Source organism: Peromyscus leucopus, chromosome 8b (genome assembly GCF_004664715.2).
Source record: "Peromyscus leucopus breed LL Stock chromosome 8b, UCI_PerLeu_2.1, whole genome shotgun sequence".
In the NCBI taxonomy this organism is placed as follows: domain Eukaryota; kingdom Metazoa; phylum Chordata; class Mammalia; order Rodentia; family Cricetidae; genus Peromyscus; species Peromyscus leucopus.
Window position 1 is genome coordinate 48,872,776 of NC_051086.1, and position 18,663 is coordinate 48,891,438.

Consider the following 18,663-nt stretch of genomic DNA (forward strand, 5'->3'; position numbering starts at 1 on the left):
CAAGTACACAAATTGGCTAACTCTGCAGTACTCATAGTGGGGCATCTAAGATGGGAGAGACCTGAACATAAGGTTCCATGAAAATGATGCAGGAAGTAGAAGTAAGGGTGTTTATCTTGAAAGCTTAACAGGTTCTTTCAAGCACCAGGAAGGTGGCCATTTAGACATGAGCTCTTGACAAAAGCAAATGAGTGTTAGGGTGCAATGTATTTGCAAAATGGTGTGTGAATTAGGATGATTCCAGATGTGACATCCTCAGAGGGTCTTACCAGAAGAAAATATGGATCTGACACAGAGTGGGTGCTGCAGTGTGGATGTGGGTTGCTTCCCAAAGGTTTACACGTTAGCAGCTAGATCCCTAGTCGGCTATGTGATAGACACTGGTCTCTTTAAAAGGTGGGGCCAGACAGAAGGTGATTAGGTCACTGCAGACACTGCCCTCTGAAGCTAATGATTCTAATTAGCTTGGGCAATGTGCTGTCAACTCTTCCAGGAGTGCATTATTATTGAAAAGTGAGCCTAATTCATCGATCTCATCTCCTTTTAGCACCCTGTCTCTTCTACCGCTGCACCTGCCATTGCCATGAATCCCCTCACAGAGGCCAAACCATAGGGCCACCCCATCTTAGACTTTCAGCTTCCAGATCTGTGCTCCAAATACATCGAAGTCTAAATTACCCAGCTTAAGGTATTTTGTTAAAACAACAGGAGACAGACTAATTCATTGAGTATAGAGAGAGCATAGTGTATTGACAGACAGGGTTTGATTATTTTTAATTCAAAAGAGGATAGAAAACATGGGGCTCTGCTTGAAGGTTCTATGTTAGCTGCAGGGTAATTTTGACACTGGGAATGTCAGTGTTCTGGTATCCAAGGCACATCCTCTGTTCTAGTCATTCTATGAGTTAGGAACTCTTGACAAAAGCAAATGAGTTTTAGGGTGCAATGTATTTGCAAAATGGTGTGTGAATTAGGATGATTGCAGACTTCTGGGTTTAAGTGTTAAATGCACCATGAGTTTCCAAGAGAGGGGTATCATATGAAGCCCTTCCTCACTCTTTCCATCAAGATGTGTTTCCAACTGTTTAGAAGGGCACATTTTGAGGATCATAGTCACAAAGCAAAGGTGTAGCAGAAAAGGGGGTCATATGGTGGCACGTGCTTGCGATCCCATCTATTAGGAGGTGGGAGGCAGGAAAATCGAGAGTTCAAGGCTAGCCTAGGCTACATAGAGACTTGGATACATAGTGAATTCAAGAACAGTTCAGTTGTATAGCAAAGCTCTATTTCATAGTAAAGGAAGGAGGAGGGGAGGAAGGAAGGGGGAGGAGGAGTAGGAGCTGATGAGATCACAAGTAGTTCTTCTCTCTAATTTCTGGACAAGGAAATACATGAAGTCATTAATGTAAACATCTAGAGTCCAACATCATTCTAAATGTTGTTTCAGAATTGCTCCATATTTCCAGTTATTAACACTTTCAAAATGGTGACCATGGGAGAGCTGAGAGCTCACAGTATCAGGATGCTGCACACCATCAGAGATGTCAGCTGTGGAGCTCTGAGGGGCCTCAGTATCACATGTGCCTGTGAACTAGATACTCTCTAGGAATCTGTTCAATGTGAGATCTATGAATAAACTACATCTTGCCCTTCATTTTTTGACCAGGCAAAATCATGATAGAATTTCCCTTTTCAGCCCAATCTCTGGCATCCCCCAATTTAGTAGATTAGATTGATTTGGGTGATCATCTGCATGTTCATCATTATTTACTTATTTTTAAACATAAAAACACCATAAGCAACACTTACATCAAAATTTTTCTTGAGGAAGTCCATTTGGATTTTGTCAAAAAGATCGAGATCCTTTTCTTCCACCATCTTATCCCGATAAACTCGATTTGATTCATGCAGATAGAGTTTTACTAGATCCTGTGTGGACTTCACACATTCTATGGAGGAGAAGAGAATGCCCTGCCAGGAGAGCAGACAACAGATAACGTTAGCAACAGCTCAGAAGGACAGCAGCTAAAAGAACTTTCTAGAACAGTGGTTCTCAATCTTCCTCATGTTGTGATCCTTTAATACAGTTCCTCATGTTGTGGTGACCCCTAACCATAACATTATTTCATTGCTACTTCATAACTGTAATTTTGCTGACTGTTATGAATCATAAGGTATATATTTTTTGAAGAGGTTTGCCAAAGAGATTGTGACCCACAGGTTGAGAAACACTGCTCTAGAGATGGTGCCTGGTGGTTACCTCACTAAAGAGTATGTTGCAATGGAGGGGACATCTGCAATGCTCAGAAGGAGTTTGTGGGGAAAGGCATGTTATGTTTCAGTCCTACATGGTTCATTTTGAAAACTGATTTAAAATCAGTTTAATGATTTTAAATTTAAATTAATTAAATTAATAATTTAAAATCAGAATAATGACAGATGATAAGATGGAAATAGCTGGCCTTTGCAGATCAGCAACCAATGTGTTCATCTCTATTGGGTTCCCTTCTTAGGTGTTTCAGAGATGTGTTGATTCTTCAAGTCTCTGACACCTCTCTTTGCTATTATTAGCCAACACATGAACATCTGCTTTCAATGAAAAAGAAAATGGAGACAGACTTAACGACATCAACGGATCCTCTATCTAGCTTTAAACTCATCCTCTTGTTTACTTTCATTGCTTTCTTGTCTTGGAAGACAGGGGGGCACTTAATGGTTCCTTGTTATTCATACACAGCACAAACATCTGTTCATAACATTGCTACAGTCTACTCCTCATGATCATTCTCATCATTACCTCCCCTGACACCTAGTTTCCACTTTTAATTTTTTCTTTCTGATCCTGCACACTTTTTGTGCCTCCATTCTTCCTTGTTTACTTCCTATGCTTGTCTTTCATGATTCCATTCCTTAATGCCTTGGTTAAAGACTTCTGAGATGCTCTTCTGTTGAATAATACTTGCTCTGATATACCTCACAGGGTCCTTTCTGTATAAATCTCCAATATAGAATCATTATCTCCTCAAATTATTTTTTCTCCAAGTTTGTTTATTGCAGCTCATGATAACTCTCACAGGAAAGCAAATGGATTTCATTATGATTACAGTTGATTTTTGTCATTGTATCACCAGTACGTAGCATGCTGCCTGGCATAGATTTGCAACAGACTCTCCCTTTGAAAGATATATTTAAAAGTTGCATATATGTGCATGTACCTGAATGTGAGTATATGGACATAAGCGTAGGTGCCCACAGTCCAGAGACGTCAGATCCCATAGATCTGGAGTTACGGAAGGATATGAGCTACCTGACATGGGTGCTGGAACCTGAACTCAGGAGCAATACACGCTTTTAACCACTGAGACATCTCTCTAGCTCCCCCTCCTCCCTGGAATGAATTCTTATTGAAACAAAGAGTGGGCTAGCATTAAATTTTCTACACATTGCCATATGCCATAGCAAAAACCTTCATCAAGATTTCAGTTTTTAGTAATGGCTAACTGGTTGATCTTGGACCAACCCACTAAGATCAAGAAGAAAAGACAGAGAAGTTATTTAAAGCTCCCTGTTTTCAGTTGTTGACCAAGATAGTGAAGACTTGAGGGGATAAGAGAGAAGAGAAATGAGCCACAGAACTAATATTGACCTTTCCTCTTGAGACTTTTATCAAGTCACAAACAATGATACAAGCAAGGAAAAGGAAAAGACAGAGATGGGGAGCTTAAGATGCTGCATGATCTTGACTTGTCTCATGGAGTGGGGGGATGAAAACTAGATTCAAGGATTACCAAGGGGGAGAACCATGCTTAAACCTCACAGAGAGGTTACCAAAGGGTTGTGCCAGGCTTACAGGGATGGAAGCCCAGCACCAGCCACTGCGGGCTTCATCTCACACAAGCAGAAGAGTGCAGCCTCCAAAGGCAAACATCATTGTCCAACCCTCCAAATTATCTGCACATGGTGAAGCCAATCAAAACTGCATATCAAACAAAAATCATGGGGAATATCAGGGCCAGATATACCAAATGAACCAAGAAGAAAAGAAAGAGAAGCCCAATTCACAGAAGGTCTAGGTATTGGGCTGAACAAATACAAACTTTTACAAAACAGTGATTGATAGGACATTGAGTAGATGAAGAGTGAGAAAACTGTAACTTGCAAGAGGGAGAAAATAAAACAACAGAAATATACAAAAGTTTCACATAATACAAGAAGTGAGAGAAAGGAAACAGAATGGAGGATACACATACAAGTAGTCTGGGTAGAATGGATCTCAAATGTGTTATTAGGTACAACAACATGAGCAGACGAACAGTATTATGGAAAGGTACAACTGCCAGGCTTGACTTCTAAAAGTCTTACATCCCCAAGCATAAGAATACAGAAAATCTGAGCACAAGAAAAAGGAAGTATTTCCTAACCATGGGTTCTCCATCTATGTGTTCAACAAACCTTGGATAAAAAATATTCAGGAAAGATTATATCTGTACCAAATATGTACATTTTTGGTTATTACTCCATAAACAACAAATAAAAACAACTACTTACAAATATTTGTTTTGTTTTAGGTATTCTGTGTAACCTAAATATTATTTGAAGTAGATGGGATGATGTGTGCAGCTTACATTGAGTACCATGGCATGGGTGGAGTTAAAACATTTATGTATTATGATTGAGGCTTTGACTCAACTTCCAGAATTGGAAAAAAGATAAAAATACAACAAAACTATTCTGATATTTCATATAAATGACCTGAACACCTTCAGACTTTCATGTCTATGAAGGGTTCTGGGTCCAGTGTCCTGTAGACACCAATGGACAAGTAAAGTAACTGACTAAAGGAATATGTGTTAGCCATGCTATCATCAGACAAAGTTAACTCTAAAGCAAGGGCTATTTGGGGAGGTAAAGAAGTACATTTAATATATAAACAATGGTTCAGGAAGATGGGCTAATTATGAGTATACCCATATATACATGAAGAAAATAGAGTTGTTTAAATTCCTATGCATCTGTCAATGTAACTTCAAAGTATAAAAAATGAATGGGACACCCCTCCCCCCAAAAAAAAGAGAAATGGATATGTCTACACCACTTAGGAGATTTTCACATTTTTTCTCAAAGTTTTACATAACATATAGATTTAAAAATCAGTACCAATAAGAATGTATTAAAAATTACATGATTTAAAAACTTGTACTAATTGATGTATTGATAAAACTATACCCAACATCTGAGAATACATTTCCTAAAGTGCATGTGGATTGAATTGTGGGAAACATGGCAAATCTCAAGGAATTTCCAAGGAATAAAATCATATGGGATTAAATAGTTATCACTGAAAAAAAAAAAAAGCCAAAAACTCTTCTAAGTGTTTGAAGATGAGTACTGCACTGAAGGCCATGAACACCACACAAAGAGTCAAGAAGACATTACTCAGGTAAGAAGCCATGTCAGGAAGTGAGAAGGTAAACTAAAGAAATCCCACACTCAAGTTAATTAGGAAGGTAACAAGTAAAAGGACAAATATTGTGGGAACCCAAATTACTTAGGGTCAGAGAATCTGAGCATGCTTTACCCAGTAGGGCTGCATAATGAGATGGTTTTACCACGGGCATGTTTACCAGGTGTTTGGAAGGGTCTACACTTGGCTGTATGGTGTGCTTTGATCTTGCAATGGGGAGATCTTTTGCCTCTTCCCTTGGCATATTGTAAAAAGCCCTTTTGAATAAAGCTCTGGGTGGCTGGGTATTGACCCAGGGCCTTCCCAAAGCTATTCTGTGTCTCTGTATTTCTTATCGTCTCTTTCTTTCTACCTAGTATTTACTCATTCCTCTCTCCTCCACCCAAGAACCCTTCAAAAGGTGGGAACAGTTTGGAACTGGACTCCAGCAGACTTTTACTAAAATATTAGTAATACATATTTAAAAAAATCAAAACACAACAGTCAATAAAGTCAAATGTTGATATTTCTTTCCATTTAGGAAACCAAAACCGAAAAGGACTAGCAATTGGTAACTCCTTTGCAGAAGTGACAGAAGAGAAGGAATGTCACACATAATTGATACCCAGAATGACAGATAGAGGCCATAACATCAGACACAGCTGTGTCTGTGGCCCCAAAGCCTTTCCAGATGCTACAAACATTAAGCCCACTGTATAGGTGGGCCTCCACCAGCCAGCTGAAGTCTTTAGGGAAAAAGACAGTTTCTTGGGAGAGCCACAATTTGGCCTGCAGACAGTCTTCAAAGACCCTATAAGGACAACAGGAAATTTTTGGTCTATTAAGTTGTTATATGATACTGTGTTAAATATATGATACAAAATGCAGCAGTGTTACATGTATCAAACAAGTTAAATTCATAATTTCAACTTTTGGCAAAGAAAACTCTAGGTGGCTGTCAACACGCGAGGAAAGCACAATGCAATGTTTTATGAAATCTTCCAGAAGTGGAAAAAAAGGAAAATAAATTCTGAACTATTTTATTTAGATTTTATAACTTTAGGTTGGCAAGAAAGCAGATTTAGCAACACAAATGCAGAAATTATTTAGGTTAGCAGAAAACAGTGAAAGGATATAGGTAGTAGCTAAGATACTCCAGGAATGCAAAGTTAACTTATGATTCAAAAGTAATTAATGCTGGGTGTGGTGACCCACATCTTTAATCGTGAGGCAGAGGCAGGTGGATCTCTGTGAGTTTAAGGCCAGCCTGGTCTACAGATCGAGATCCAGGACAGGCTCCAAAGCTACACAGAGAAAGCCTGTCTCAACTCCCCACCCCAAAAAAAGTAATTAACATAATCTAGTACAGTATCAGATTAGGGAAGAAAAAAGGTTTTAATTATTTCAAGCAGAAAACAAATTTGTTTAGTTTTTCTACTTGGTTGTGTATAAAGTTCTTAATAAACTATGAAAAATCATCTTACTATAGCAAAGAGCACTCTCAGAAACCTATGGAAAACATTGTACTGGAAAAGCCTGTACCATTGTGCCCTGCCTTTAAGGTTTCCTTGAAATCCAACAACATGACTACAGAAATAAACAACAGAAATATTGGCTGGATTAATAATATTGACTTCAATTTTATTGTTACAAAGTTAAGAACTAGGTCAAGGTAAGGTGTGGCGTTAGAAGTCTGGATAACATTGAGAGGTAAAAGGAGAAGGAAAGAGTGAGTGAAAAGGAGAGTTGTGGGGGTGCTGGTGCATTTTAGTTCTTGAGCAAGGTGTGATTACAAGGTGTGGTCACTTGTGATAATTAACCAAGCCATATACTTAGGACCAGTGTGCTTTCTGTCTGTGTGCTATACTTTAATACGGTATACAAAAAAAATCTTTTTTTCAAAAGAAAGAAATAAATGAGAGTAAGTTCTTGTGGCCCTCCCCAGGTGTGTATACCTTGGCCTCTTTTTCCTCATTACCTCTCCTAGGTATTATCTGTAAATAAAGTGTGGAGGGTGGGATAAAATATCACCTAGGAATTTTGACTTCTGGGCTTGTGCACTTGACCATGAGGGCCATTATCTCTTGACCTTTGTCCTGTTACAGTCATAGTCACACTAACTAGCAATTAAATACTCAGCAACTGTGAGCCTGTCAAGTGCAAACTGCGCACTGCCTTAATTTGTTATGTGCAGATCTAAGAGTGTGAAATTGGCTCATGATTTCTGCTACCGTGGCCCACTAAATTCTACTGCAATTTGGAGGGAAGTACATACAAAGTTTGAAATGAGCTGGGTTCTGTATGAAGGATATGTCTCCTACCGACTGTTCAATTAGCTCCCTAATTTCTTGCATTAGGACTTCAGACAAGCTGTTGAGGAAGGAAGAAAACAGGAGGCAGTGGTCAAGTTCTGAACTTGAAGCTGGCTTCTGGGGTGTGGGTGGGGCATGGGCAGAGCTGTGCAGCTGGAGTTGAAGGGAGGCAGCACTCCAATGGAGTGGTGTACTCGCCATTGCTATGGTGACTTGCTGACAGCTGTCAGGCTGCCAAGAGGCCAGCCTGAGAGACAGAGTCCAAGGAGTTGCCACTCAGGTTGCTTGAATTAGGCAAAGACAGGCCAGGAAAACAAGAGACTTGGCATCCATTCTGGCTTTTCTCACCTTTATGGTTCTTCCTTAACACTGCATCCATTACACAAAATGAGGTTGGAATAAAATACTCCCTTTCTTAAAGGCATTGTGTGGCTCTAAATTACCTACACAGGAGGCTTGAGCATTCTGGCTGGGGCCTCACATGCTGCTGATTACCAGTTCTGTGATCATGTTCAAGGAACCTCACCACTGTGTCATTTTTTAATTGAAATAGAGACATTCCTGTTGACCCATGGGGCACTGGTTTCAAGACTCCCTTGAGCATCATAATCCATGGACACTCAGGTATTTCTGTAAAATACAGCAATATAAGCATATAGCCTATGCAGAGTCTTCTGTATACTTTCAACCACCTCTAAATTATGTACAACATCTAATGAAGCTGATAGGGTAAATAGTTTATACATTCTACTATTAGTGGAATAGTGATCAGAAAGAAAATAATCTGTTCTGTATAGATCCCAAGTCCTCAAAGTATTTTCAATCCACAGTTGGTTGACTTTAACTTTGTGGAACTCAAGGTTAAAGAAGGCTGACTCTAGTCAGTGTTTTATCTTCTATGGCTGTTGAGAGGATTATATGAATTAATAGGTGTAAAGGCTTAGTGCTGTGCTCAGCAAATATTATAAACTAAAGCCAAACCTTTGTAGCTGCAAAGTTTCTCCGGTCCCACCTGGCCTTGCAGTCCTGTAGCTGCTTATAAAATAATCATTCAGAGGCTTATATTAATTACCAACTCTATGGCCTATGGCAGGCTCCTTGCTAGCTAGCTCTTTCATCTCAAATTAACCCATTTCTATTTATCTATGTAGCTCCACATGTTCCATGGCTTTACCTGTGTCCCATTACATGTTGCTCCTTGGATGGCAGTTTGGTGTCTCCCCCCTTTCTCCTTTCTTCTCTCATTATCTCTCTCAGATTTTCCTGCCTGGCTGTAAGCTTTCTTACCATAGGCCAAAACAGCTTTATGTACTAACCAATGGGAACAGCATATATTCACAGCATACAGAAAGACACCCCACAGCAAACCTTTCACAAGGGCCTCTTCAGGTCTCAAATTATATTGTGGTCTCATCTCTTACCTCTCCACTACCCACCACGACTGCTCCCACCCAGCTGACCTAGGCTAATACCACTTTGTGCTTTCTGTCTCCCTGAGCATTCATGTCCTCATCTGCTAGCCAGTGACTTCTCCAAATCTCTACCAAATGGAGGTGATACCATCTGGTTTAGTTAGGGTTTCTATTGTGGTAAAACTCCATGATCAAAAGCAACTTGGGAAGGAAAGGGTTTATTTCACCATATAGCTTCCCTGAGGGAGTCAGGACAGTGACTCAAGGCAGGAGCCAGGAGGCAGGAACTAATAAGGAGGCCATGGAGGAGTGCTGCTGCAGGATTGATCCCCATGGATTCTTGAGCTTGCTTTCTTATTGCAACCAAGGAGCATCTGATCAGGGATGGCACTGGCTACACACATCAATTATTAATCAAGAAAATGCCTCACAGACTTGAACACAGGCTAATTTTTGGAGGAATTTTCTCAATTAAAGATTCCCTCTTCCCATATATGTCTAGGTTTGTGTCAACTGGATAAAATCAACCAAAACAACATCTATTGTAAAGTATTGAGCTGAGGAGTAAGTGTTAAGATGTCTAGACGACAAGGCAAATGTCCAGGCAGGAACTGAAGCAAGATTGCTTCTGGTCAAGGGTGGTTGACCAGTTCTCCTTTAGCACTGCCATTGAGGAGCAATGTGAATTTGATCAAATATTTTATCTATTGCAATTCATTTAGGAAACATAGATAGTAATATCCAGACTCCATCACATTTCAGTGAGTTTAAGCATGGGTCTATGATATAAGCAATCTTTCTTTCAATTAATGTTTAAAGTATGAGAGCTAATTATGAGTAAGCACAGACTTTGACATGCTCTGCAATCCTCAGCACCATAATCTTTACAGGGTAGTGGGTTTTTTGCTTTTGCTATTTTTGAGATAGGATCTAACTATATAATCTAGTCTGATCTCCAACTGGCTGTAACAGGAGGATCTCAAGTTGAAGATCAGACTAGACTGTATCTGAAACAGATTTGATCTGGAAATGAACCTGGAATTTGTAGGGCTGAGGCTATAGCAGAAGATAGCAAATGATACTTTAAAAGTATTATAACATGGCCTCTAACTTGCATAGTTTGGGAATATTTCTTTTCATCATGAAAATAATGAGTACAGGCAATGAAGGGCTTTTAAAATAATTATTCTTCTTTCTCCTTGTCTTCCTTTTTCCTTTTTCTTCTTTTTCTTTTCTCCCTTCGCTTATTGTTTCTTTTTCATTCTCTCATCTCTTTCTCCTTTCTTGTCCATCTTCTCCCTTTTTCTTCCCAGTACACTAGAATATTAATATAGCATTGTCTCCCTGATGCTGAACCTTAGAACAAAGGAACCAACTGAGACACATTCTATTTTTACTGAGAAATAGTTTAGTTTTAAAATAAAACTTGGTTTTGTTGAAGTCTTCCTCATGGAGCCCATGACATTCTTTGCCTATTTATGATCACAATTCCACACAGTTTGTGTCTTTGTTGAGAGGGATTTGCCATTCACCATCTATCTTTTTTAAGAATAGGAACCTATGGATCATCTCTAAGCTTTCACAGTTGCTTACAAACTTACCTGGAAAATATTGGCAAAATCTCTGAGATTGAAAATGTAGTGAAATTTGATTGCTGTGGGCAGGAATGTGGTGGCGATTTTCTGGTGGAAGGTGATAGCCAGGTTGATCAGAGGAGGGATGGATTTCTGCAGGGTGCTGGGGAAGTTTCCAAGCTTCAGGTGGTGGGTCAGGATGGTGCTATAAATGGAGGAGAGGGCATCAGCCCCCGGGAAGGAGAGGCCAAACACACTGAAGTGACGCTGCAGAAGAAGACAAGGGACATGGGACAGGAGTAAGTTGGATATCATTTATCACCCTGTGAAGACCACCATTCCAGACTGGGGACAGTAATCAAAGATTCTGTCACCAAATGTAGGTTGAACCCGAAATGACTAGAAGAATAACAGCATCGAAGCTTTGGTCAAAGATACTACATGGGCTAGTGGGAAAAGAATCTGAGTCCAAATCTGAGTCAACACTGTGAGTCTGTGTCTATACACCCTTGAAAAGGTAAGTCCATCTACTTGAAGAGTTATATTGAGAATGAGGAAGTTGACTCTCATTAAACTCTGGGAACTCCTCTAGTTCTCAATCCTATGACACCGAGTCTAGGAGTTCTTATCCTAGAAACATGAGTTGGTTTGTCACTTTGGTAGCCTGGGCAGAGGAAAGGCCAGATACCACTAATAGTCAAAGGCCATCACCCTGATAGATAGCATTAGGACTCAGAAATATTACCCATGCTTGACTCCTTTCATACCTGAAGCCTTGGGTTGATTGTAAAGCTGCCTGCAGTGGGGTTCATACAGGAGATGTACTGTACGTTCATGATCTCCTTTAGGGACAGCTTGTTCCGATCATACCTAAAATAGATACCTTCAGTGAGCCACCATTGTTGGTATATATTTATAACCCAGGCATTCAGGAGGCAGGAAGATGTGAGTATGAGGGCAGGCTGGGCCACATAGTGGCATTCTCTCTCTAAACAAAACAAACAAACAAATTTATAGTGAAAGTTATGTGTGAGGGCTGAGTAGCACTTCTTCAAGGTGAAGTAGGACAATTTCTATGATTCATATGCTTGGTTATGTCTTATATACTTTTCTATTGCTGTGATAAGACACTATGACTAAGGAAACTTATAAAAGACAGTGTTTAACTTAGCTTATGGTTTCAGAGGGTAAGAATCCATGATAACAGAGAGAAGGAACAGCTAAGAGTTCACATCTTGATTCACAAATTGAGGCAGGAAGAGCATGGGGAATCACATGTGTCTTTTGGAACTACAAAGTCTGCTCCCCCCATGACACACCTCCTCCAACAAAGCCACACCTCCTAATCCTTTCCCCAAACAGTCTCACTAACTGGGGACCAAACATATGAGTCTATGGGGGGCTATTCTCACTCAAACCACCATAGGTGTTTAAATAAAAAAGTAGAGGCCTAGATCTACTGACAGACTAAGAAAAAACAATAGCCTAAAAAAAAAAAAAATTACAAGAAATCCAATGTCTACGGAAAAAGCCCAAGAGGAGAGCACAGAAGAGGACTGATGGGCAAGAAGAAAATAAGGGGGATGTGGCTGCCCAGAAAGCAATGGAAACCAGCATTCCTCCATTAGCACTGTAGAGAGAAGAAAGACCTCTCCTCAACAGGATCCCACAGATCCCACAGTAACACTAGCTAGGAGGTTTGCAGGAAATTATGGGGTGGAAGGGCAGAAATCAAAGAGAATTACATTGAAGAGTTGGAAGCCAAGCAGGAAGCAAGAACAGAGAGGAAAATTTAGTTATACAGAGAAGAAAGAGAGAATAGCCACTGGGGAATGACTTGTAGCAAACAAAACAGAAATTTCCATGACAGGAGGGAGCCACCAAAGGCATGGGGACTAGCTAGTGTAGACTTCAGGAGCAAGAGGCTGTGGAACCAATACACCAGGGTTACACTTGAGGCAAGAGGGCAGGGGGGCCGAGACACAGAGTGTGGAAGGCAGTGAGTGAGCAAGTACAGAAGCAAGGGTGGACTTGGCACTCAGAAGCATGTTTTATTAAAAGAAAAAATTATATATTATAAAAAAGAGAACACTAGAGCAGAATTTTCATTGTTTCTATTTCCCACTTAAGATGTGCGACCACGAAGCTAAGTTAAGCATCTTAGCTTTACTTTATGTTTCCTATAGTGTTTAGGAGCTCAAATCCTAATGTGGAGACTTGGGACAAGATGCTAATGGTATTTGACAGAGATTTTAGGAAGGACTGAGATGCAACTCAAGTTGGCATCTTCACTGCGACCCTTCTCTCATTTCTCTCTGAACCCTCCACATCATCTTGACGGAAGGAGGCAAGGGAGACAGACATGTTTCAGATCACTGACCTTTTCCTGGCCAGTGTAGACTGGCTGTCATTAAAAATGAGGATGTTGTGAGAGAAACTATGAGACTCTGCATTGCTTTGGAAGATGTCGAGCCCAAGCAGGTCAGCTGGGAGTGTGTCTGCTATCATCAGACCTCTGTAGGAGGACACAGTGGAGGCAAGTGGGGAGTTCGGAGAGAATGCAATTTTGAAATAATGTTTTCTTTTTTAAATTGTATACCATAGTCTTATATTTGAAAAAAATCAATGCTGCATATAGTTGGGTGTTGACACTGTAGTTGGGTGTGTTTCTATATGCCTGTATAGCACATAGCCAATAAAATCCAAAATTCCCTCTCCATCCTCTGTCTACTCCTCCAATACACTCACCCTTCCTAGTCTCCAGAGGTCATGGCAATGAGTCCTGTAGAAAACTGTAGCTTCCTTCTTGGGTGAGAGCTCAGTTGACCCAGAAGCTCTGCCTGAGGGAGCACTCCAAAAAGCATAGAAGTCCCCAAGGAGTGGGGTTTACCCTGGGCTCCTCTTGTGGCATTAGAGCCAAATGAAGTTTGCCACTGCAGCCCCTAGTGAGCTGAGTGACCTGAAACCCTTCTGCGGGGACACTTACCAGTGGCTGTAGTCTAAATGCTGCCTGATCATAGTGTGGGGCTGTACTGTCCCATAGGCATCCACCTCGGGCATGTTCATATCGTCGATGAAATATATGAGCTTCCTGTTGCCTGGAGGGCCATAATTCCTGCCCGCCTTCTTTTCTAGAGGTTTCTCCAGGACAGCTGAGGAGAGACCCAGTTAGTTAGGGAAGGAAATTCGAACCTCAAAAGTCAACACTGAGGCAGTGCAAGTGTCCAGGACAAGCTGAGGTGCACTCACATGAAGGTACAAAGAGCAATGATCATTCTGTTAGATTAGTCATTCTACTGGACCAGAAGAGGAACTTGGAGTGACCAGGCAACAATTGTGGCACTACCCACCAGGCACGAAGCATCTTATAGTATGTCTTGTTAGGTTGTATTTACTACCTCATCTAATTCTTACAACATAGGATGGTAAAATGAATCCTATTCCACTTGAGAGCGATAGGTGCCAAGGCACAGAAAGCACTAAACTGCATGGCTAAGGGAGAGCCAGTCTGCAAAATAGAACAGTTAAGCCCCAAAGCCCATGCACTTGCCATTCTTGTGGTTCCCAGTTTTTGTTGTTCACAGGTTAGAAACTGAAGATGCATTCACCGTCACCGGACCAGGTCTTTATCCCTAAGGACTCTACCCACAACTGGACCCTGGTAGACCTACCTCTCCACTGCACCCAAAACACAAAGGGGACTAACAGCTGTGGCTCTGGGGCTCAGCTGGAGGCCCTCCTGACCCTGAAAGCTGTAGGAGGAGTCACTGGGATATTTTGCCAACATTGTTTGCAGAGTCTTCACCTCCCGGGGTCCAGGAGTAGAAAGACAGCCTCAGAGAATGTCTGTGAGGCATCCATCAGCACCCTGGCCTGCCTTTAGTCCTCTGGCTCCCTATCAGCGAAGAACAGTGTGAGAACTCAGTACAGACACTCTCTCCTGGACTCGTCTTTTCCATTATCAAGCCAGAGGGAAGGAAGCAGTCACACCGATTCCAGCTTGATGGGGCTTGTTCAGAAGAAACTTAAGTAATAGGGTGGAGAGTTAGGATTTACTTTTTTTTCTGGTAAAGCAATTAAATATTTATGGATTTCAAGAACCAACACTTTCTTATTACAGCTGGGAGCCCTCAGAACCATCTGATTTCTTCTCCTGAAAAACAAGTTTGTAAACAAGGAGAAAGTGTCAACAGACAAGGAAGGTGACAGATAGAAAGACAAGTTCCCTCAAGACGCTTGAATATTCTAATTTCCTGGGCCCAAGTTAAATTAAGTGTTTCAAATATGAATTAAATTTAAATTTAATTAGCATGCAATTAACATACACTATCAACCAATTAATCACCCAACACCTTCTCCCCCCTTAAAGATATAACAACTATATATGAGATCTGTCAAAAATGAAATATAATTAATGGGCTGCCAAGGACACGCTTTGAGACCAGTCCTGCTAATAGGAAGCTTCTCCTTAGGAATACTTGTTTCTCCACCTCCCAAGGCAATAGCATTCAAATCAAACCCTTGACTTAAGCAGACCCTATAATTTGGGTTGATTAAGCTCTTTAGGCAGCTATAGGATGGTAGAGGAGAAAAGCACCCCAGTTACCAAGAAGTGGCCTTGGAGAGTGCTGGATTGTCTCAAATGGAATATGCAAAGTTCTCCAGGGAAAGAAAGGAAGAGAGAGGCAAGGCATGATCCTGTGGACCTCTCTCTCCTTCTGTTCATGTCTAAGAAGAAATGACACTGAATGGTGGTTCAGTGTCCTGGTGTGGCTGGAGGAGTGGGCATGGCTTAAGTTTGAGGGATTGTGTTGATATGGATACTGAGAAGACAAACAGGAGTGATGAGGAGAGTAGCCTGTGCTGAGCATTTCTGGTTGAGTTCTGACCTTGTCACACATACGTCTGAGTCAAGCCCACCCCATTTGTGAATTTTTTTTTTTTTCGAGACAGGGTTTCTCTGTGTAGCTTTGCGCCTTTCCTGGAGCTCACTTGTAGCCAGGCTGCCTCGAACTCACAGAGATCCGCCTGCCTCTGCCTCCCAAGTGCTGGGATTAAAGGCGTGCACCACCAACGCCCGGCCCCATTTGTGAATTTTTTAATTGAACTTCTTGAGACCTGTGAAGAATGGCACAGTTCAGTTTGTGGCTTCATGGAGCAGTGCCGTCCATTTATTGATATCTGATATTTTTATTAATGCCAATCCCCAGTATCTTGGGACTGTCATCTTCCAGGTGAAGACCATTTCAGCATTGCTGTGGCTGCCATCTTGTGCTCTGGCTCTCACATGGCAATGGCAGCACCACCCTAGTTGGTCACCTTGACTCCGCTCTTTTTCATTATGCTCTCAAAACAACAGACATGGGAGCCCTGGTGAAGAGTGAGCCAGATGATGTCAGCACCCTGCCTGCTTAAGCTCTCCATGGCATCTCACTTCAGTCTGGACAACCTCTTCACTCTGCTCCAGCCACCTGCTTCTGATACAAACATCATTTGATTTGTTGCCCCAGAGAATTTGCTCTGGCTCTTTCCTATGCCTGGTATCCTCTTCTTCTAAATGCCAGCATGACTTGTTTCTTCATTTATGTACTCAAATATGCCCACCACCCAGTAAGGTCTTCCTAGTGCTCTACCTAAATTTGAGCCCCCACCCCCATATCTTTGCCCAACCTCTGTTTAATTTTTTTCTTTATAACACTCATCACTATTTAATGTGTTTTGTTATTTATTATTTATCTTGTTTTTTCATCTCACCCACTCATTCCATATGAGAATCTAAACTCCTGAGGACAGGGACTATTTTGTTTCTCTAGCACATCCTTTAGCACACAGAAGAATGCTTAGGGATTGTTTATTCAGTTGAGGAATGAGTGAAAATATTACAGGAAGCCCTGAGAGACAGCGAAAGAAAGTCTTTTCTCCATACTGGAATTAAAGACACAAGAGTTAAGCAAGGAAGGTTGAGCTCCTTGTTGAAACCAGAATCTAGATCTTCAGGTGCTGATCCCAGTGATCCCCCCCCCCACACACACACTGGACATAGAAGTGACTTTTCTGGGTACTATAACAAAATACCTGATGAAAGCAACTTAGGTTTGAGGGTATAGTCCATCATGGCAATTGAGGCAGGAAGCAGTTGGTCCACTACATCCATCTTCAGGAATCAAAAAGAGATGAGTTTACCTTATCCTTTTCATTCAGGCCAAGACCCAAGTCCTCGGAATAGTTCCTTTTACATTTAGGGTGAGTTGTCCCACCTCAGTTAATTCCATCTAGAAAACCTCTTACAGATCTGTCTAGAGGTTTGTGTCTTTGGTGATTCTGTATTTTGTCAATTTGACAATAAACATTAAATATCACACTGCGTGAGTAATCCCTTGTGTCTTCATCCTCAGCATCTCTAGGCTGTTCCTGACCATTTTGGCCCTCCAGCATCAAGATTCAAGAGCAGTACATTTATGCATCTATATGGTATGCCAGGGACCTGCTGTGGTGAGCAGTTGACCCGCACTGCATTACAAGCTCCCCTAAGAGCCCCCTGATAAACTGTCTTTACCTTTCAAAAGTCTTTTAAGGGAAAAGACTGAGCTTTAGATAAATCAAGGGGTTTTCTCCAGGATCAAATGACTATGAAGAGTCAAAGCCAGGGCTTTACCCCAAGTCTCCCTGACTGCAGACTCTCAGGGAATGACAGCTGCCAACCACATCTGTACAGGGCCTCCAATCTGCTTTCTGCCTTTAGAAACTCTCAGCTCATTGCCTGCTCCATATATTTTTTTGGCGATAGCATCAATAATTAATTAATCATGACTTCCCTTGCAATCACATGATTTGTGTACTTGTGTTTGAACTATTTTCCTTTCAGATTATTTAAGTTTTTCATATGTTAAGACTTTTTGGTTGTATCTGTAAGGCCTTTTGATGTATTCTTTGAAGAAATAGCTTGTTTTGCATGACTATAAAAATCATACATATTCATTCTGGAAAGATTAGAATGCACAAAAATTCGCAGTGATGAAAGTGACAATCGGCCAAAATTTTTATCACCAAGCAGTTAGCAGTTCTTTCAATATTCTTGTGTCCTGTACGTTATTCAAGACACCCTTTTCTATAGATTTTTAAAATCTCTACAAACCATAATTGTTGTAAACATATTGCTTATATATATTTTAGTTTTTATTTAATATATTATGTAACTCTTATTTTGATTTTTTTTTTTTTGGCAACAGAATCTGACTATAAAGCACAGGCTTGCCTTAAACTAATGAGCCTCCTGCCTCAGCCTCTGGAGGGCTGGGATTGCAGATGTGAGTCATCATGCCTGGATCTGTGGCAAATTTCTCTATCTCGTAATAAAGATCCTTTTGAAACATGATTTTAATGGCTGTGCTATGTTTCCTAATTTATGGAATGACTTCTCCATTGTCTGAAGGTAGTGCTCTCAGTTTCGTTTTGTTCTGAATCACCTACAATTCCAAGCAGAATTCTTGCTCACAAGATGATGGATTGTGGATGCCCTAGCACTAGCTTGTGTCATTTCCTTTTTGGAAGACACTGAGCAAAGGCAAGCTATCCACCTACAGCAGTGTAAGCACTCCTTTGAGGTAGGGATTTGAGTAAATCTTTGAAGATACCCAATAACCTTAAGTTTTAATGAGCAGGTTACAGAGACTCATCTTACACTTTCAGACATCTGAGCTCCTCTCTAATTAGTGTAATTAAGCTCTCAAGTATTTGTTGAACTAATAATTCAAATCGCAGTTGGACGATGAGAGAATGCAGGATTACCATGAGCATGGAGTTCAGCCAGCTCCTCTCAACAGAAACTCTGAGTCCATCGACCTTCACCAAGTTCTTTACTCCCCCTCTTCTATCTAGGTTAGTTTGTGGCTCTTTGCAAATTTTATTATTATTTAAAAAAA

The 18,663-nt window shown here is 40.9% G+C and overlaps 1 protein-coding gene across 1 annotated transcript in view; it reads right to left on the bottom strand.

The window, feature by feature from the left end:
• Positions 1-18,663, bottom strand: part of Dnah9 (dynein axonemal heavy chain 9) — a 341,793-nt gene that overhangs the window by 161,329 nt on the left and 161,801 nt on the right. Inside the window, 4 exon segments of the mRNA XM_028869363.2 lie at positions 1,810-1,971; positions 10,769-11,008; positions 11,509-11,611; positions 13,728-13,893. Coding sequence (XP_028725196.1) covers positions 1,810-1,971; positions 10,769-11,008; positions 11,509-11,611; positions 13,728-13,893 — 671 coding nt within the window.